Raw genomic sequence first — 22,377 nt, 5'->3', positions numbered from 1 at the left:
TTGTTTTTCACCCAGAGGGAAGTAAGGGCCTGGAACTCACTGCCTGAGAGGGTGATAGAGGCAGAAACCCTCACTTCATTTAAAAGGTGCCTGGATGTGCACCTGAAGTGTTGTAACCTGCAGGACTATGCACCGAACACTTGAAGGTGGGATTAGCTGGACGGCTCTTTTCTTCAGCACAGTCACAATGGGAAGAGTGAACCTCTTCTGTGTTGTAAACTTTCCATGATCCTGTGATACCCTCTATTCCCTTGTCTATATTGTCTAGCTTCCCTTTAAATGTTCACTTTTTAAAAACATTGTCATGGGATGTGGACATTACTGACAAGGTCAGCATTTTTGCCCATCCCTAATTGCCTGTGAACTGAGTGCGTTGCTCGGCCATTTCAGAGGGTGGTTAAGAGTCAACCACATTGCTGTGGGTCTGGAGTCACATATAGGCCAGACCAGGTAAGGGTGGCAGATTTCCTTCCCTAAAGGACATTAGTGAACCAAATGGGTTTTTATGACAATCAATGATAGCTGTCACGGTCTAGTTTTATATTCCGGATTTGTTAATGAAATTTAAATTGCACCAACTGCTGTGGTGGGATTCAAACCCATGTCCTCAAAGCATTAGTCCAGGCCTCTAGATTACTAGCCCAGCAACATCACCACTACACGACCATCTCCCCCAAACACTTCCCTGAACAACTTCAGCAATTCCCTGTGGTAGTGAGTTCCACATTCTCACACTCTCTGATAAAGAAGTTGCTTCTGAATTCCTGATTGGATTTATTGGTGACTACCTCATATTGAGGGCCACTCATTTAATCAGCTCCCACAGCCCACGTGCAGTCTCTCATGGACACTCTCTTTGTACACATCACAAGTCATGTCCGAATGACCAAACCAACCACCGGGGAGTTCCCATTCAGCATCAAGTCGGCAACCTTCCTACAGACGGGGTCTGGCTTTCCTCGAGCTTTCATCATTCCCAAGATCCCTTTGTGTCCGAGCAGGTGTGGCCAGCTAGACCTTCATTTATTTTCTTAAGTCCACTTGCTTTTGGCAGGCGCTCACTCAGAGCTGGTGAGGGCTGGAATTGTTGGTGACTGTCCAAGTCAGTGGCAGCTGGTGAAATGTTCAGTGTGTCACTCCACAGCAGCCTTGCCTCTAAGCTTTCTGTACTGTGTTACCAGCCAGTTTCACATTTGTGAAGTGGATTCTGCAAACCAGGCTGCCTGAAACCCTGACAACGCTAACCACACTCTATAAATATATGAATGGCATTATGTAAAGAAAAGTGCTACCCATTTGTCTAGTTATCTGTTTTCACTTGGCTTATCTCTCTGCTTAATTGTCTATATGTCCATTTCTCTGTTTCTCTATATACCTATTTATCTCAGTCACTGGCTAGCTATTGGTCACAGTCTATATCAATTTATCTATAGCTCTTTGTCCATCCATCCTTCTATCTATTGATCTATATTTCCCACAATCTATCTATTATTATTATCTATAATCTTGGTTATTATTGACAGATAATTGCCTATCAATCTAGATAATAAAAATATTAAATGCTGGAAATATACCGTGAATCAGGCTGGCTGAATTTGGGTTTTTTTCCTGCTTTGATTTCAGATTTTCAGGATCCACAGTATTTTGCTTTGGAGTCTATCTACACAGTCTGCTTTTCATAGTTATTACCACTTCAGGCATACCTCAGATGCTGAAAACAACCCTATCACTCTCCTCACAGGCCTGATTCAGATCGGTTAAGTTAGCCCAGACTGGGCAGTGAGCCTGTGGAACTCGGTACCCTATCACGCAACATATCTACCTATCACAGGAGACCTCTCCACATTATCCTCAATACTCAATATGGAAAGGCAAAGTGTCAATTGGTCATGAAGAATATCTTAATCAATCATCAGATAATTATCAAAACAGGCAACTCCCAGTCCTAGAGCATTTCTCTCCTGTCAGGAGTTGTGTTTTTTAATTAAAGTTATGTAACAATCCAATAGAAATGATTGACAAGCCTTCCCCATTGGCTCAGAGGGGCAACAACACCAGCTCTCGACTACAGCTCCTCACACCCCGCTTCCTGTAAGGACTCCATCCCATTCTCTCAGTTCCTTCGCCTCCGTCACATCTGTTCCGATGGTGCCACCTTCCAAAACAGTTCCTCTGACATGTCTTCCCTTTACCTTAACCGAGGTTTCCCCCTCAATATGGTTGACAGGCCCCTCAACCATGTCTGACCCATCTCCCGCACTGCTGCCCTCACCCCTTCCTCTCCCTCTCAGAACCATGATAGGGTTCCCCTTGTCCTCATTTTTCACTCTACCAGCCTCTGCATTGAAAGGATCATCCTCCACCATTTCCTTCAACTCCAGCATGATGCAGCCACCAAACGCATCTTCCCCTCACCCCACCCCCCTGTCAGCATTCCATAGGGACCATTCCATCCATGACACCCTGGTCCACTCCTCCATCACCCCCAACACCTCATCCCCCTCCCACGGCACCTTCCCATGCAATTGCAGAAGGTGCAACACCTGCCCCTTTACCTCCTCCCTCACACCGTCCAAGGGCCCAAACACTCCTTCCAGGTGAAGCAGCATTTCACTTGCACCTTCTTCAATTTAGTCCACTGCATTCGCTGCTCCCAATGCAGTCTCCTCTACTTTGGGAGACTAAACGCAGACTGGGTGACTACTTTGCGGAATACCTTCGGTTTGTCCGCAAGCATGACCCAGACCTCCCTGTCGCTTGCCATTTCAACACTCCACCCTGCTCTCATGCCCACATGTCTGTCCTTGGTCTGCTGCAATGTTCCAGTGAAGCTCAATGCAAATTGGAGGAACAGCACCTCATCTTCCGACAAGGCACTTTACAGCCTTCCGGATTTAACATTGAGTTCAACAACTTCAGACCATGAACTCTCTCCTCCATCCTCACCCCTTTTTTAATCCAATTTTTATTTTTTTTTAATTTTAAAAGAATTTATTTTATTCTTTCATTTATTTGTTCATTTCTGAAGATCCTTTTTCCCCAACCCTCACCTACAGGGCAACCTGTCACTTGTTGCTCAGTTTCGCTTTCACAGAGCACTGACCCTTGTTCTGCTAATAACACATTCTACTATCTTACCTTTATGCCACTATCAACATCTTCTTTAATCTTTACCACAACCATAAACACTCCCATTGTCTTGTGTCCATGACGTCTTTGTCAACCTCTCCTTAGCTGTCACCTTTCCCTGACCTTCTATCTCGTTCCACCTGCTGCACCCCCTCTTAAACAGTATAAAATCTATCAATTTCTATTTCTGTTTAGCTCTGGAGATGAGTCATATGAACTCGTTTCCCTCTCCACAGATGCTGCCAGACCCGCTGAGTTTTTCCAGCATTTTCTGTTTTTATTTCAGATTTCCAGCATCTGCAGTATTTTGTTTTCAACACCAGCTCTATGATTGTTCTGATTTAAATTAGCCAGGGTTCCTGCTCTTTATTTCTCCTCTTCCTGTTGCTGGGCAACATGAGCTTATGAAGGTCTCGGGGTGAATACTGGATGAGGGTTGGTTTTGATATAGTTTCTGCAGCTGAATAGCCAACAGGATAGGGTTGGCAGGGGCTAGGCTATGAACTGTAGCTTGGCATAAATGCTTGTATTCAGAACAGGACTAGAGAAAAACAATAAGAGAGGTGAGGGATGGATGTTTGGCCAATTAAATTAATGATAAGGCTGCCATGGCATTTAACGGCTCAGAATAGATAGCAATGGAGACCGACATTGAAATTAAAGAGTTTTTTGACTCTTTATAAACTTTGCCCTCTCTTTTCCTCCTCGCTTGTTTACACTTCCCTGAGAACTTTGCGCAGCTGAGTGCAGAAGCGTCTACTTCTGCTCGGGACACCCTCAGTGATCTGAGCACAAGTTGCTCCCAAGATGACTCTGGTTTTACAGAAGTGTTTTATTCACTCAAGCGTCCGTTCAAACTCTTTTGTATATCACCAAGCGTAACACCCATCGTACACCAGCGCAATCAGGCAACCTTTTAGAATGCCATATTTTTTTTTAAAAATAACTGCATTTAAAAATATTCCTGAACATATTTTGAGTGGTGAAACCTGGTGCAGTTTTATTAATGAAGTTGAAAATGGGGCTATTGTGAAAAATAAGCATTTATAGTCAGATTATCTAGCCCACTGCCTGTGAGGAACCCAGTTTTAAATCATTCCAAATGACTTTAATAGACCATACAGAACCATCCAACAGCACTGGTCAGTTTCTTAGTAAATGGATTTATTTTTTAAATATTTAAAAGCCTGTTAGTGTCCCTGTGCCTAAAAATCTGAAGACCTTCCTTAATGCTATCGTGATTAATCTGATTGGGCTGTGTGGGCAGGTCCAGCTTCTCATATTTTTTTTGGAAAAACCTGCCCAAAAACTTGTGGAAAGTCGATTTGAGCTGGATGCGATCTGCACTTGAAACTCCTCAACCTTTTGCACTTGTCCACAGTGGCAGATTTTAAACAAACTGCATTGGAGATTTTGTTCATTCACAGAATATAATCATCGCTGACAAAGCCAGCGTTATTGTCCATCCCTCATTGTCCTTGAGAAGGTGGTGATGAGGCATCTTCCTGCACAACCGAGGGCAGGTGAAAGTCAACTCATTGGTGGGTCAGGAGTCACGTTTAGGCCAGACTGGGTGAGGACAGAGGATTTCCTTCCCTAAAGGACATTTAGTGAACCGACTGGGCTTTTACAACAATCCCACTAGTTTCGCGGTTACTTTAATTGATGAGACTAGCTTTCCACTCTGGATAATTGAAGTTAACTTTCCCACCAGCTATTGTGGGATTTGAAATCACGCTCATTCGTCCAGGCCACTTGAATTACTAGGCTGACACTACATTACTGTAGCCTCCAGCCAGCAGTAATTCCTCAGCAGAATGTAAGAAAGCAATTCTACATGGGGGGGCGTCACCACTGAGTTCAATACTGTCCTCTCTTGTGGTCGGCATTGCTGGGTAGAGATAAGGAGCTGGAAAATTTGGGCATGTTCCCCTCCCCCGGGAAATCCTGGAACTCCCTGCCAGGCCTAGCTTAGGCATGAGCTACATGGGCATGGTTGGGTGGCAAAAGGTGACATGGTGGGAAACCCTGAAATGATGGCGAAAAAATAGGTAACGTTTCAGTTATTTTGTTTTACGCAGGACCTTTGTGGAATTTCGAGCGGCTGAGTTGCTGAGTAATCAGGTTGAGCAGAAGCACCATCACTTCCCATAACCGAAATCCTTCAGTAGGGAGCTGCGAGAGTGGGCAACCAGTTTGTGTGATTTGCAATGAAGTGTGGAACAACCATTGGCAGTGTGCGTCGGGTGAGTAAGCGGCTGGAGGTGAGCGCCTGGAGTGAGCTGGCAGGTTGGAGCAGTGGGTGATTGTCACATGTTGAGCACAGAGTGGGTTAATTTTCTCACCTAGGGGAAGGCACATGGAGTGGTGCTGAGAGTGTTCGCTGGGCACAACCACAGTTACCAAGGCTGGTGGTGGACACCAGGCTCATTCACATTGGCTTCTAAATAAACCAATTAACCTGTAAAAAAAAAAAGCCAAAAGAACCCCTGTGGTCAATGCCAAGAGCTTTACTTGTTCAAGGAAGGAAAGCTTTTTTTTTTACAATATTTAAACCTGAAGATGTTGCAAATGAGTCATTCATTCACTGTTCTGTTGAAGAGTCATAAGGACTCGAAACGTTAACTGTGTCCCTCTCTGCAGATGCTGCCAGACCTGCTGAGTTTCTCCAGGTATTTTTAATTTTTGTTTTTTCATTCGTTTACTGTTAGTTGCAGGTGAAATTTGCCTGCATCCAATAACAGGTTGGTTGTATTTAACAGGGGGTTTAGAATTTAAAAGCAGGATTTCTTTTTAAAGGTAATAATAACAACATTTCCTTAAAAAATTGACGGTAAAATACACGTTTGCCCAGGGATCCACCTTCCCTAAGTGGCCTCTGGTCCCGATCCAGCAGCACACCGTGGGAGCGCCTTCACTACATGGACTGCAGCAGTTCAAGAGGGTGACTAGGCACCACTTTCTCAAGGGATAGGGCAATAAATACCAACCGTGCCAGCGATGCCCACATTCCATGAATAAATTTTAAAAGTGTCCTTATAAATGTTGTAACAGCCTCAAGCATTAGACGATAACTAATTGAACACAGATCTAGGGCTTCACAGTTTTTCCTTGGTTGCGCTATTTGTCTGAGAGATGGTAACTGATCTCACTGTGGGCTTTATCTCAAGGAATGTAATGGTTGGCATTTTCACAAGCTGCTAGCAAATTCCTATCCTTCCCTGTGTAATTAGCATTCTCCTGCATCGCACAGCACTGATTCGATTTCGGGCAGGTGCAATCCAGTTGTTCAGTCCCTCTCATTTACTCCATTTAGCAGCACGTGATGCTCCAGAAAATAACCCGATGCATTAAAGCAAAGCTGCGCTCATCATCCCTCAATGTGTGGCCAAACCGTAGTGTAATGGTTGTGTTACTGCTCCCCCCCCCCCCCAGTGATGCTCAGCTCGACTCTCACCACAGCTGTTTGAATACTTTGATCAACTTGGCGAATTAAAAGAAAAATGTCCGCTCTGGGTTAAAGTGACCACCAAGCTAGTCAGATTGTCATAAAAACCTAACCGGTCCACCAATGTCGCTTAAAGGAAAGAAAGCTGCCATCCTGATCAGGCCGGGTCGATGTATGGTTCGCGACCCACACCAACATGGTTGACTCTAAACCTAATCAACCACTCGGGTTGCGTCAAGAAATCTCATGGCATCTGGGGGTGGGCAACAAATGGTGTCATTATTAACGATGCCCACGTCCTGAAAATGTAGGAAAACGTTGTAGGAGACCTAAGAGCTCACCAAGCTTGCTTAGGCAGCACCCTACAAACCCAAAACCGCTATTTTCTAGAAGGACAAGGGCAGCAGATAGCAACACCACCACATGGAAGTTCCCCTCCAAGTCACTCACCATCCTGACTTGGAAATATATCGCCGTTCCTTCACTGTCGCTGGGTCAAAATCCTGGAGCTCCCTCCCTAACGCTTGCTCTTAAACACATCCAGCTGGACATCTGTTTAGCAGCAGAAAGAACTCCCTAGTATGAAACTTGACAGCCAATTTGCACACAGCAAGCTCCCACAAACAGCAATGTGATAATGAACAGGTGATATATTGTTTGTGATGTTGGTTGAGGGATAAATATTGACCAGAACTCGCCTGCATTTCTTCGAAACAGTATTCATGGGATCTTTTATGTCTGCATAAAGGCTTAAAAGTGGTCAAATCTCCAGGTCCGGATGATTTGTGTCCCAGACTGCTGAGGGAGGCAAGGGAGGAGATCGCAGGGGCTCTGACGCAAATTTTTAATTCCTCTCTGGCCTCGGGGGAGGTGCCAGAGGACTGGAGAACAGCTAATGTGGTTCTGCTATTTAAGAAGGGTTGTAGAGATAAGCCAGGGAACTACAGGCCAGTGAGTCTCACGTCAGTGGTAGGGAAACTATTGGAGAAACTTCTGAAGGAGAGAATCTATCTCCACTTGGAGAGGCAAGGTTTGATCAGGGATAGTCAGCATGGCTTTGTCAGAGGGAGGTCATGCCTAACAAATGTGATTGAATGTTTTGAGGAGGTGACCAGGTGTGTAGATGAGGGTAGTGCAGTTGATGTAGTTTATATGGATTTCAGCAAAACCTTTGACAAGGTCCCACTTGGGAGATTTATAAAGAAGGCAAATGCACATGGAATACAGGGTAATTTGATAAGGTGGATTCAAAATTGGCTTAGTTGTAGGAGGCAGAGGGTGATGACAGAAGGATGCTTTAGTGACTGGAAGCCAGTGTCCAGTGGCGTACCACAGGGATCTGTGCTCAGTCCCCTAATATTTGTCATTTATATAAATGACGTAGATGACTATGTGGGGGGTAGGATTAGTAAGTTTACGAATGACACAAAGATTGGCCGGGTGGTTAACAGTGAGGTTGAGTGTCTTGGGCTACAGGAAGATATAGACAGGATGGTCAAATGGGCAGAAAAGTGGCAGATGGAAGTTAACCCTGAAAAGTGTGAGGTGATACACTTTGGAAGAAGTAATTTGACATGGAAGTATTCAATGAACGGCATGACATTAGGAAGTCCTGAGGAACAAAGGGACCTTGGCGTGTGTGTCCATAGATCTCTGAAGGCAGAGGGGCATGTTAGTGGGGTGGTGAAAAAGGCATATGGGACACTTGCCTTTATCAATCGAGGCATAGATTACAAAAGTAGGGAGGTCATGCCGAAGTTGTATAGAACCTTGGTGAGGCCACAGCTGGAGTACTGTGTGCAGTTCTAGTCGCCACATTTTAGGAAGGATGTGATTGCACTGGAGGGGGTGCAGAGGAGATTCACCAGGATGTTGCCTGGGATGAAACATTTAAATTATGAAGAGAGGTTGGATAGACTTGGGTTGTTTTCGCTGCAGCAGAGAAGACTGAGGGGTGACCTGATCGAGGTGTACAAGATTATGAGGGACATGGACAGGGTGAATAGGGAGCAGCTGTTCCCCTTAGTTGAAGGGTCAGTCACAAGGGGACACAAGTTGAAGGTGAGGGGCAGGAGGTTTAGGGGGATGTGAGGAAAAACTTTTTTACCCAGAGGGTGGTGACGGTCTGGAATGCGCTGCCTGGGAGGGTGGTGGAGGCGGGTTGCTTCACATCCTTTAAAAAGTACCTGGATGAGCACTTGGCACATCATAACGTTCAAGGCTATGGGCCAAGTGCTGGTAAATGGGATTAGGTAGGTAGGTTGTGTGTTTCTCATGTGTCGGTGCAGACTCAATGGGCTGAATGTCCTCTTCTGCACTGTGATTCTGTGATTCTGTGATAATGGGGAAGTTTAATATCTCATTTGAAGCTGAAACATTTAGTAAAAAATATCGAGGCTGGAAGTGCCCGCATTGGTTGGTTATTACTTTATATAGCTCAACGATGCGGAAGGAATGATGATGATGACTAATATCTAGGCTGCTCATTTTGCTTTCAATAAATTACCATTATTAACTGTCACCTGTCAGTGGTGTGCTGAATTTCACGGCATTATGCAATGCCTTGGCTGCTTCCCTTCCAGTTTGGCACTGTCTCTGAACTTCCCTCAACTCAGCCTGCTCCAATTAATAATCATCTGCAAATCTGCCTGCTTTGCGCTTTGGAGTGCCAGATACAGACGGTGCCAGTGCCCAGCGTTGATCCTTGGGTTACTCCACTCATCACCTTGGGCTGGATTTTCATGGTCCCAACGGGGACCGAAATGGGGGCGGGGCTGGGAAAAATGCCGGCCGTCCCCCCGATCCAGAGGTGCCGCCTCCATTCCCAGTTTCACCGCACGGGAAATAGGCCAGGCTGTGAGCCTTGGCTGTCCGCTGTTTAAGGCTGGTAGCATGTTTTAAAGATGGCCAGTTCAGATTCGCCGATCATGGAGGCAGTCCCAATTGGGAAGGCCTCATGATTGGCCTCTGATGTGTGAGGCCGTGACCTGTGACCTGGAGGCAGAAGAGTGTTTTCTTCTCCACAGTTTATTCAGAAATGCAGCAATCTGAGGTGTATCTGTGACACCCATAGTCAGAGCTGGCAGGGTTTTGGATGGGAGACTGTCTTTTTCACCAATGGCTTATTCAGCTAATGTTTTTTTCTTAAATGTTGACAGTTCTATGGGCATTTGAAGGAATTGCAACATATTATTATTGGGCCAAAAGTGAACACTCGAGTGCATGAGGGGATTGAGGGTGGGCATGGGGCTGAAGGGGGTGAGGGGATGAAAGCGGGTAAGGGGGTTAAGGATGGGTTTGGGGGGATGAAGGCTCTGGGGGTGGCAGTGGGGGACTGATCTGCAATGTTTTCTTTATTGCTTTGAGCTACCAACGTTCTCATCTGCAAAGAGACCTCGAAGCTGTGCGACATCAGCGATGGCCTGCTTCTGCCTCTGGGCCTATTTTTGCCCCTGGCCAGTCTCCAACACACGCCCACTTCCCCAACACAAAAATAGGGCAAGTGAGCTCTTGCAGGACAGAGATGGAGTCTCCGGGTCAGGGAAATTCTCAACCCCCACCCCCCTGCACCAATCTCAGCCATGAAAATCTGGGCCCTTGCCCTGACCTCCCTCCCCTGACAAACCCCCGGCTGCCCTCTATCTTCCAACCACTGACTGCTCTCTCTCTCTTCTGACTGGTTCCATAGGCCCAACTCTCTGTAAAGTGATTGAAAACAGACAGCCATGGACTAGAGAGAATGCAGATTGGGGCACACAAGTCTAGATTAGAGGAACGTACATCCCTCAGTCTGGAGAACAGTTATAGGGCAGGAGGAATATCGGGATGATGAGGAAACATTCTTACTGCACAGAGGGCCACGATCAGAAATTTGAGTTTAACGCTCTGCAGCTATCATTTGAAAGATAATAGACTTAAGTTTCTATAGTACCTTTCAGGGCATCCCAGAGTGTTTTACAGACAATGAAGTATGTTTGAAGCGTAGTCGCTGTTTTAATGTAGGAAACACAGCTGTCAATTTGCATACAGCAGCAAAAGCTACCACAGACAACAATGTGACTAATGACCACACAGTCTGTTCATGGTGATATTGGTTGAGGGATAAGTATTGCCTGGAATCTTGGGCAGAACTGCCCTGCTTTACTGAAATAGTGCTATGGAACCTGTAATCAGCTGCCTGAGGGAGCAAATGTTTCATTGACTCATCTGAAAGACAGTACGTCTAACAGTGCAGCATTCCTTCAGTGCTACACACCGGCCGTGTCAGCCTCAATGTTGTGTTCAGGTCGATGGAGTGGCATTGTAGTCTACAATCTTCTGACTCAGAGGCAGGAGTGCTACCCACTGAACCACAGCTGACATTTATGACTCACAATTTTCTCTTCATTAACATGATTATGAGAAATGACAGGCGGAGAATTCAGTATTTTGCAGTCAAAAGAAAGGACAATCGGGAGTTCCTGTAAGCGGCAGTTGTGATCCATAACAGCAATTTACATTTAGACATCCAGTTGAAAATCTAATCCCTGGGCTCTCTGTCTTTCAAGGGAGATGAATGGGAGGTGAATGTCCTTTTTCCAGTCCTACTCAGGCCCCCTCCACCAATTCTCTTCCTACAAGGTTGATGACTGTATTGGTGCTATTTCCCCTTCTTCCCAGAATTGGAAAACTTCACCAACTTTACTTCCAATTTCCATCTTTCTCTCAGTTTCTCACAGCCCATCTCTGACACCAGCCTTCCTTGACTTCTCTACCTCCGTTTCCAGAGATAAACTGCCTGCTAATATTTACTTCAAGTCCACTGACTCCCACTTCTGCAGATCCTTCCTCCTGAATGGACTCCATTTCATTCTCCCGCTTTCTCTGTCTCTGTCACATCTGTCCTGGTGATTCAACCTTCCACAACAGCGCTTCTGACGTGTCTTCCTTTTTCCTCAATCAAGGAGTCCACCCCACCCACACCTCAACCGCTGTGGTTAACATGGCCCTCAATCGTGTCCAACCCATTTCCCATACTTCAGCTCCCAACACTTCCCCTCCCTCCCAGACCTGTGACAGCAATCCCCTTGTTCTCACCAGCCTTGGCATCCGACTGATCATCCTCTGCCTTTCCTTCCCCCTTCAGCATGATGTCACCACAAAACATGTCTTCCCCTCCTCTCCCCTGTCAACATTCCAAAGGGACCGTTCCCTCTGCAAAACCCTGGTCCACTCCTCCATCATCCCCAACACCTCATCCCCTTCCCCGGCACCTTCACAGGAAAGCACAGGAGCAGTAACACCTGCCCCTTTACCTCCTCTCTCCTCAACGGCCAGGGCCCTAAACACTCCTTCCAGGTGAAACAGTGAGTTACTTGTCCTTCTTTCAATTCAGTCGACCAGGTTCGCTGTTCACGATGTGGTCTTCTCTGTTGATGTTGAAATCCTGTCACAATGAAGTGTGTGCTCTAGTTTTAAGTGAGATCAGCTGTTACTAATTGGGGAAAGGTTAGGGCATTATTCTTAAGTACATATAAGAACCGGTTTCCACCTGTGTGGTGGGTGGAAAAGGGAACGTGTGTCTGTGTTCTCTGGGCTTTGTGAATAAACTTATGTTAAGGAAAAATGGGCTCCAGATTCCTCCTTTGCTCATTGAATGAATAGCAAATTATAATATCCTCCATCTACGCCGAGGAGATCAAATGCAGATTGGGTGAAGGCAATTTGCAAAGTGGTGACCAGTCTGCAGCCATGACCCTGGGCTTCTAGTCACTTGCCATTTTAACACACCACCCTGCTCTGGTGCTTATGCTTCTTGTCTTCAGCCTGCTGCAATGTTCCAGTAAAGCAGGAGGAACAGCACCTCATCTTCCGATTAGGCACTTTACAGCCTTCTGTACTCAACATTGAGTTCAACAACGTTAGACCATGAACTCTGTCCCCCATTTTTATTACCTTTTTTTTGCCATATGCCAGGCAGAATCTTGTTTTTCACGCTTTTGCTTTCGGACAGAGCTGTTCATCATTCTGCCATTCACACTCACTCTGGACCAATGCTTTGTTTCTTTTCTACAACCATAATCACTCTCTTTGCTTTTTGTCCCATGACATCTATGTCAATCTCTCCCTCCCTCTACCCTATCCTAGACCTTCCCTTTTGTTCTTCCTGCCCCTCCCTGCCCCTTTCAATGGCATAAAATCCATCACATTTCTACCTTTCTTCAGCTCTGAACAAGAGTTGTACTCGACTCAAAACGTTATCTCTTTCTCTGTTGACAGGTGCTGACAGGCCTACTGATTATTTCCAGCGTGTTTTGTCTTTATTTCAGATTTCTAGCATCTGCAGTATTTTGCTTTTGTTTATTTGAATGTGAGGGGAGTTGGATGGAGTGTAGCAAACCCAGAACCCAATTTCAGAGAGGGGAGAGGACAAAAGTTCAAGTCAGACCCAAATGGAAATCTGGGATTGACATCAGGAAATGCTGCTTCACACAGAAGGGTTTTAGCAATAGTGTAAAATGGACAAATGGAAATTAAAATCAGTCAGGGGTGTATAACATGCAGCTCATCAAATATCTTCTGTTTTACCCTTTTTACTTTACCCCACAGTACGGTCAATATACAAACATTCAGCCCCTCGAGCCTGCTCCGCCACTTAATAAGATCATGGCTGATCTGATAGTAACCTCAAATCTGCATCCTGCCAACCCCCAATAACATATCGCTCCCTTCCTGACCAAGAATCTATCCACCTCTGCCTTAAAAATATTCAAAGAATCTGTTTCCACCACCTTTACAGGAAGAGAGTTCCAGAGACTCACAACCCTCTGAGAGAAAAAAATTTCACCTCATCTCCATTTTGAATGAGCGACCCCTTATTTGTAAACAGTGACCCCTAGTTCTAGATTCTTCCACGAGAGGAAACATCCTCTCCACATCCACCCTGCCAAGACCCCTCAGGATCTTACATGTTTTAATCAAGTCACCTCTTATTCTTCTAAACTCCAGCGGCTACAAGCCTAGCCCATGTAATCTTTCTTCGTAAGACAACCGACCCATTCCTGTCATTAATTTGGTAAGCTTTCGCTTCTAACAAAATGTGGAACCGACTCCGACTAGGCTTGCAGAGGTGAATATTCTGGGAATCAGGAACAGCTAGATGGTCTAGTCTTTCTGGATGAACAAGGTTGATCGAGATGGCCTTTCTCACCTGTGTCAATCTTTCAATTCCTTGGGCCAGGTACTCAGTGGTGCCATCCCAAACTTTCATGCACCCATTCCCCCAGCAAGAAGCCAACAAGCAAAGGGCAAAAAGAGGCTGCCTTGTATTTTCTTTTCTCAACTTGGCAAATATCAAACATGCACTCAGATTAAATAAGAGATACTCTTCAGAAAAGTCAGTATGTACATAACTTGAACATTAAAGTAGTCATAAATCAATTACGAAGCACAAAATAAACTTGATAAAGAAATGTCCTCATGCTGTGGCAAAACGTATAATTTTTTTTTAGATATTTTTGGACATGGGAATCGCTAACATGGCTGGCATTTACTGCCCACCTGAGTTGTCTGAGGTTTAATACAACCAAGTGCTCAATAACTTCAGAGGGCAGTTAAGGGAACTGGTGGTGTAGTGGTATTATCACTGGACTAGTATTCCAGGGACCCAGGGTAAGGCTTTGGGGCTCTGGGTTTGAATTCAATAAAAATCTGGAATTAAAAATCTGATGATGACTACAAAACCATTGTTGATTGTCATAAAAAGCCATCCAGTTCACAAATGTCCTTACCTGGTCAGGTCTACATGGAAGTCACAGCAATGTGGTTGACCCTTAAATGTCCTCTGAATAAGGGCAATTAGAGATGGGCAATAAACGATGAGCACATTGGTTTGGAACTGGAGTTATGTACAGGCCCAGACTGGGTAAGGATTCAGGTTTCCTTCCTTTAAGGAGATCAGTGAACAGGATGAAATTTTATGACAGTTCAAAAGCTGCACAGTCACATTTACAAACACCAACTTTTTGCTTCCAGAATTTAAATTGAATTTAAATTTGCAAGCTGACATAAGTATATTAAATGCTGATCACTGACATTTTAGTTGCCAAGAAAAAAGGAAATTGTGCATCAAATACTTCCAGGTGAAATATTTAGAAGATGAATTTTCAGAGATTTATTGGAAATTCAGGAAGGCTCCTTCGACAGCACCTTCCAAACCCACAACCACTACTATCTAAAAGGACAAGGGCAGCAGATAGATGGAAACACCACCTGGAAGATCCCCTCCAAGTGACTCACCATCGTGACTTGGAAATATATCACCGTTCCTTCACTGTCGCTGGGTCAAAATCCTAGAACTCCCTCCCTAACAGCACTGTGGGTGGACCTGCACCACATGGACTGCAGCGGTTCAAGAAGGCAGCTCACCATCACCTTCTCAAGGGCAATTAGAGATGGGTAATAAATGCTGGCCTAGACTGTGACACCCACATCCCATAAATTAATTTAAAACAGTCTTCCAGAAACTGGATTAAGCAATCACTGGGTGTTGAGGTTACAAAAAGGTTCCTTTAATAAATATAGGTACAGATGTTAAACTGTCCTCTCAGGTGAATGCAAAAAATTCCACACCGCAATATTGATGATAAGCAGGGAGTCCTCTCCAATGTCCTGGACCAATATTTATCCCTTAATTAATGCTACTAAAAGTAAATTATCCTGTTATTATAACATTGTTGTTTGTGGAATATTGCTGCATGTATTATGGCTGCGTGTATCTTATATTACAACAGTGAGCATACTTCAAAGATACTTCCTTGGCTGTAAGGCACTTTGGGACACCATGAAGTTATAAAAGGTGGAGTAAAAAATGCAAATTCTTTCTTTTCTTTACTTATTAAAAACATCCTGTCTGTACACACTTCTTGTCAATGTTTCCATTGTCAATTCTAACCTTCACATTGATAAATGGGTGCTGATTATGTAAATTTATCAATCTTTAATTACACCTCTACTTTGCCATGCCAGATGTGGAGACACTCCAGCATCACCTCTGGCAGGAGAGTGGAACTATAGTGCAATCAATTTACCGAGCCAAATTCCATCATGAATGCAGACATAATAATTTATAAAAACAATATAAAAGTAAGGGTTGAATATATAACTTTATGATGGAGCCTAGACCAAACATACCCCAGCTTGTAATGCACTTCATCCAAAAACTGCACATTAGACCATAGGACATAGGAGCAGAAATTAGGCCATTCGGCCCATCAAGTCTGTTCCGCCATTCAATCATGGCTGATAAGTTTCTCAACCCCATTCTCCCGCCTTCTCCCCGTAACCTTTGATCCCCTTACCAATCGAGAACCTATCTATCTCGGTGACATTTGTGATGTCAAATGTGATTAACCAGAAGTACAACAACGCTTGAATTTACATAGTGCCTTTAATGCAGTAAAACATCCCAAGGTGCTTCACAGGAGCGATTATCAAATGGAATTTGGCACCGAGGCACATAGGGAGATATTAGGACAGGTGACCAAAAGCTTGGTGAAGGATTAGGTTTTAAAGACTGATTTTAAGGAGGAGAGAGAGATGGTCAGGTCTATGGAGGGAATTCCGGAGCTTAGGAACCAGGCAGCTGAAGGCACAGCCAACAATGGCGGAGCGATTAAAATTGGGGATGTGCAAAAGGTCAGAATTGGAGGAGTCTAGAGGTCTTGGAGGATTGTAAGGCTGGAAGGGGTTACAAAAGGAGGTTGATTGAGGCAATGGAGGGATTTGTACATGAAGATGGGAATTTATAATCGAGACATTGCTCATGTAAATCAAGCCAATGTAAAGCTGGACATAGGAGTGAATGGGGGCATTTGGTCTGAGGTAGGATGTGGACAGCTGAGTCTTTGATGAGCTCAATTTTACAGAGGTTGCAAGGGTTGGGGGGGCGGGGGGGGGGAGATCAACCAGGGGAACACACTGGATTCCCCGGCTGGAATTTTCCAGCCATCCACCCCCCCCCCCGCCCCCCCCCCCCCCCAAACCCGGCAGCAGCAGGTTCCACGGCTTAACATATGAGGAACGTTTGAGGACTCTGGGTCTATACTCGATGGAGTTTAGAAGGATGAGGGGGGATCTGATTGAAACTTACAGAATACTGAAAGGTCTGGATAGAGTGGATGTGGGAAAGATGTTTCCATTAGTAGGAGAGACTAGGACCCGAGGGCACAGCCTCAGAGTAAAGGGAAGACCCTTTACAACAGAGATGAAGAGATACTTCTTTAGCCAGAGAGCAGTGAATCTATGGAATTCATTGCCACAGAAGGCTGTGGAGGCCAGGTCATTGAGTGTATTTAAGACCGAGATAGATAGGTTCTTGATTGGTAAGGGGATCAAAGGTTATGGGGAGAAGGCGGGAGAATGGGGTTGAGAAACTTATCAGCCATGATTGAATGGTGGAGCAGACTCGATGGGCCGAATGGCCTAATTCCTATGTCTTATGGTCTTATCGTTCTTTGGAAGAAGCCAGTCGTGTCACAGAATGTCATTTGATATCTGTGATTGGCTTTGTGCCTCGGAATGTGGAAGCCACGTGGACAAAGTCCCCAGTAGTTGGAGTTCCTGTATTCCGTTGAAGCTTATCTTGAATTTGTGGGTGGAACAGGAGTGTAAAATTGTTCTCCTTGTTAAAGAGCAGCAGTGGAATCCAGGAACAGGTCTCTGCCTGTCCGTCCTTCCAAATCAGTAAGGTGCACTGCGTGGAAAGGAGAAAAAACACATTTCAAAGATCCCACCGCCCCCCCCACTCCGCCAGATATAACAGAAGTAATTCAATAGCTGAATGTGGTACAGAGAGCAGCGGATCAAGCAGGAATGGTCCCATTTACACCAGGCACAGTCTCAAGGACTAGGGGCCAGTCACTGAGGACTGAGATGAGGAGAAATTTCTTGACTGTGAATCCTTGCAATTCTCCACAACAGAGGGTTGTGGATACTCCATTGTTGAATATGTCTGAGGCTGAGATAGACCAATTTTGCTCTCTCGGAGAATATTTTTAAAAATTCATTCACGGGATGTGGAGGTTGCTGACTAGGCCAGCATTTATTGCCCATCCCTAATTGCCCTTGAGAAGGTGGTGGTGAGCTGCCTTCTTGAACTGCTGCAGTCCCTGTGGTGTAGGTACACCCACAGTGCTGTTAGGGAGGGAGTTCCAGGATTTTGATCCAGTGACACTGAAGGAACGGTGATATGTTTTCAAGTCAGGGTGGTCTGTGGCTTGATGGGGAACTTGCAGATCGTGGTGCTCCCATCTATCTGCTGCCCTTGTCCTTCTAGATGGTAGTGATCGCGGGTTTGGAAAATGCTAAGGAACCTTGGTGAATTCCTGCAGTGCATCTTGTAGGTGTTTCACGCTGCTGCCATTGTGCGTCAATGGTGGAGCGAGTGAATGTTGAAGGTGGTTGATGAGGTGCAAATCAAGTGGGATGCTTTGTCTAGATGGTGTCATCCTTCTTGAGTGTTGTTGGAGCTTTACTCGTCCAGGCAAGGTGGAGGGTATTCCATCACACTCCTGACTTGTGCTTGTAGATGGTGGACAGACTTTGGGGAGTCAGGAGGTGAGTTACTTGCTACAGGATTCCTAGCTTCTGACCTATTCCTGTAGCCACAGTATTTATATAGCTAGTCAGTTCAGTTTATGGTCAATGGTAACCCCTAGGATGTTGATAGTGGGGCACTCAGTGATGGTAATGCCCATTGAATGTCAAGGGGCGATAGTTAGATTCTTTCTTGTTGGAGATGGTCTGCCTGACACATGTGTGATGCGAATGTTACTTGCCACTTGTCAGCCCAAGCCTGTGTATTGTCCAGGTCTTGCTGCATTTGGACTTGGACTGCTTCAGTATTTGAGGAGTCATGAATGGTGTTGAACATTGTGCAATCATCAGCGAAAATCCCCACTTCTGACCTTATAGTGGAAGGAAGGTCATTGATGAAGCAGCTGAAGATGGTTGGGCCTAGGACACTACCCTGAGGAACTCCTGCAGTGATGTCCTAGAGCTGAATTGAGATGATTGATTTCAAACAACCCCAACTATCTTCCTTTGTGCTAGGTATGACTCCAACCAGCAGAGAGTATTCCCCGATTCCCACTGACTCCAGTTTTGCTTGGGCTCCTTGATGCCACACTCGGTCAAATGCTGCCTTGATGTTAAGGGCAGTCACTCTCACCTCCCCTCAGGAATTCAGCTCATTTGCCCATATTTGGTCTAAGGCTGTAATGAGGTCAGGAGCTGAGTGACCTTGGTGGAACCCAAATGGAGGGTCAGTCAGCATGTTATTGCTAAGCAAGTGCCTCTTGATAGCACTGTTGATGACCCCTTCCATTACTTTACTCATGATCGATAGTAGACTAATGGGGCAGTAATTGGCTGGGTTGGATTTGTCTTGCTTTTTGTGTACAGGACATACCTGGGCAATTTTCCACATTGCTGGTAGATGTCAATGTTGTAGCTGTACTGGAATAGCTTGGCTAGGGGCGTGATGGTAGTGCCATACAACGCGATGGAGAGTATCCTCAATGTGAAGGCGGGACTTCATCTCCACAATGACTGTGTGGTGGTCACTTCTACTGATACTGTCATGGACAGATGCATCTGCAGCAGGCAGGTTGGTGAGGATGAGGTCAAGTATGTTTTTCCCTCTTGGTTCCCTCAGCAAATGCTGCAGACCCAGCCTCGTAGCTTTGTCCTTTAGGACTCAGCCATTGGTCAGTAGTGGTACTACTGGCCATTTTTGGTGGTGGACATTGAAGTGCCCCACCCAGAGTACATTCTGTGTCCTTACCACCCTCAGTGCTTCCTCCAAGTGGTGTTCAACATGGAGGAGCACTGATTCATCAGCTGAGGGAGGGTGGTATGTGGTAATCTGCAGGAGGTTTCCTTGCCCATGTTTGACCTAACGCCATGAGACGTCATGGGGTCTGGAGTTGATGTTGAGGACTCCCAGGGCAACTCCCTCCTGACTGTATACCACTGTGCTGCCACCTCTGCTGGGTCTGTCCTGCCAGTGGAACAGGACATACCCAGGGATGGTGATGGTGGTGTCTGGGACATTATATGTAAGGTATGATTCCATGAGGATGACTATGTCTGGCTGTTGCTTGACTAGTCTGAGACAGCTCTCCCAATTTTGGCACATGTCCCCAGATGTTAGTAAGGAGGGCTTTGCAGGTCAACAGGGCTGCGATTGCTGTTGTCGTCTCTGGGTCGATGCCGGGTGTCCGTCTGGTTTCATTCCTTTTTTTGAGACTTTGTAGTGGTTTGATACAACTGAGTGTCTTGCTAGGCCATTTCAGAGGGCATTTAAGAATCAATTCCATTCCTGTGAGCCTGGAGTCACATGTAGGCCAAACCAGGTGAGGATGGCAGATTTCCTTCCCCAAAGGGCATTAATGAATCAAATGGGTTTTTACGGACAATGGTTTCATTGTCATCATTGGCCTTTTAATTCCAGGTTTTTAAAAATTAAATTCCTATTCCACCATCTGCCGTGGTGGGATTTGAACCCAAGTCCCCAGAGGATTACCCTCAGTCTCTGGATTATTAGTCTGATGACAATACCACTACGCCACCCCTTCCCCAACATTAAGGCACATGGACACCGGGCAGGAAAGTGTAGTTGAAGCCTCAAGGTCAGCCAAGGCCGTATTGATTGGTGGAGCCCGCTTGATGGATCGAGTAGTTTCCTCCTGCTCCTATCTCATGTTCTTGTGGCATATGTTTTATCCGCTGGTTTTGCCCCAGTGCTACAACTGGACAGGGTTGTTTTTGGTATCATCATACCTGTACTCTGGCAGGACAGTGTGAAGCAGTGGGAGGATTCACAGGCGGATTAACAGTCTGACAGACCATAACCCGAATGATCTTTCCATGGCTTTGACCATTTTCCTTGCAGCTGATTGTAGAGGCCATTCAGCCCTCCTCGAGCCTGCTTCCCCCACTCAATAAGATCACGGTTGATCTGATTGGGGGCCTCAACTTCACTTTCCTGTCTGTCCCCGCCCCCCCACCCCGCCCCCCCCAAATAACCCCTTGACTCCCCTGTCGATCAGAAATCTGCCTAACTCGGCCTTGGATATATTCAATGAGCCAGCCTCCACTGCCCTCTGGAGGAGAGAATGGGAGGGTTTTTTTTGACCTCTTGCAATCCATACAAGGAGGGGTTGGTTCCGGTCCTCCACAACTCCCAGATACATGCATGCACCTGGATTTCAATCCGGAATTCTGTGTCAGATCCCTTTGCTTCCTGGGACTTTCTTACTCCAAGGCGGGAATGGATACACTGTGCTAAAGTCCATTGGTCCATGTGCTGCTGCTGAAGTATTGGACTGGTGGGTAGAGGAGAAACTATTTGGCATTCGTGCACCTAGTTGCAGTCCAGCATGCACGTGTGAGGATGGTGAAAGAAAGAACTTGCGTTTCTATAGCACCTTTCGTGACCTCGGGATGCCCCAAAGCATTTTGCAATCCAGTGAGCATTTTTGCTGTGTAGTCACTGTTGTAATGAAGGAAATGCAGCAGGAAGATCCCACAAAAAAAAACAATGTGATAACGATCAGTGAGTCTGGTTTAGTGATGTTGGGTGAAAGATAAATATTGACCTAGATTTAATATGGCCTTTTAATCATGAATTCTGATCCACTTATGAAATGCTCTAACTTCAATAATGGTGAAGCCATTAGATACAATAACACAACACCATCCTACAGTATTGAGTCAGTAGACTAACTTGGTGTTTGTTATTGAGAAACATTATATGGAGCAGACATTGACTCATTTATAACGTGACACACATGGACTTTTTTGTGTGCTGTGACTTCCTTTTTAGCGTGGAGAAACCTATTGCTTCATCACGTCCTGATCCATTAATTCACACTGAAGACTGGAAATTGGGTTGACTCTTTGTTTTCTGAGGTGACAAGTTAATTTGTTACTGTGAAGCACCCCGTTTGTGGAATGGGTGCATTGCTGTTCCAGTGGGTTTTTTTTTTAATTTGTTCATGGGATGTGGTTGGCACTGGCTGGGTCAGCATTTATTGCCCATCCCTAGTTGCCCTTCCGAAGGTGGTGATGAGCTGCCTTCTTGAACCGCTCCAGTCTACATCACAGAATTTTAACGGCACAGAAGGAGGCCATTCGGCCCATCGTGTCTGCACCAACTCTCCAAATGAGCATTATGACCTAGTGCCATTGCCCTGTTTTTTTCCCCATACACATTGTTTCTCTTCAAATAGTCATCCAACGCCCTTTTGAATGCCTCGATTGAGCCTGCCTCCACCACGCTTCCAGGCCGTGCATTCCAGTCCCGAACCACTCACTGTGAGAAAAAGTTTTTTCCCATGATACACTTGCTCCTTTAAATCTGTGCCCTATTGTTCTTGCTCCTTTTATGAGCGAGAACAGCTCCCTCTCTACTCTGTTGGGTACATCCACAGTGCTGTTAAGGAGGGAGTTCCAGGTTTTGAGCCATGTCGATGTTTTTGATGCAGCTGAGTGGCTTGCTAGGCTGATTCAAAGCTAGTAACTAATCGATTACATTGCTGTGGATCTGGGGGAGTCAGATATAGGCCAGGCTGAGTAAGGATGGTAGATTTCCTTCACTAAAGGACATTAGTGAACCAAGTGGGTCTTAGGACAGTTCAACAGCTTCAAGGTCAGTTTTACTGGTTGTAACATAATTCAAGTATTTATACCAGATTGGCATTTGAACTCTCGTTGTCTGGGTGATGAGTGCAGACCCCTTGGGTAACTGATTTCCACCG

The 22,377-nt window shown here is 45.5% G+C and overlaps 1 protein-coding gene across 5 annotated transcripts in view; it reads left to right on the top strand.

Annotated features, from left to right (window-relative positions):
* The first annotated feature begins 5,267 nt into the window (after positions 1 to 5,267).
* The window catches only part of LOC121289917 (TRAF2 and NCK-interacting protein kinase-like), a 348,329-nt gene continuing 331,219 nt past the window's right edge, over positions 5,268 to 22,377 (top strand). For all 5 annotated transcript variants that reach the window (XM_041209918.1, XM_041209938.1, XM_041209930.1 and 2 more), the window contains exon 1: positions 5,268 to 5,375. In XM_041209918.1, the coding sequence (XP_041065852.1) occupies positions 5,340 to 5,375 (36 nt within the window). In that variant the 5' untranslated portion in view covers positions 5,268 to 5,339. The remainder of the gene's footprint in view (positions 5,376 to 22,377) is intronic.

The sequence above is a fragment of the Carcharodon carcharias genome, chromosome 2 (genome assembly GCF_017639515.1).
Source record: "Carcharodon carcharias isolate sCarCar2 chromosome 2, sCarCar2.pri, whole genome shotgun sequence".
NCBI classification, from domain to species: Eukaryota; Metazoa; Chordata; class Chondrichthyes; order Lamniformes; family Lamnidae; genus Carcharodon; species Carcharodon carcharias.
Note: the sequence above shows the minus strand (reverse complement) of the source record. Positions and strands in the feature narration are given on the sequence as shown.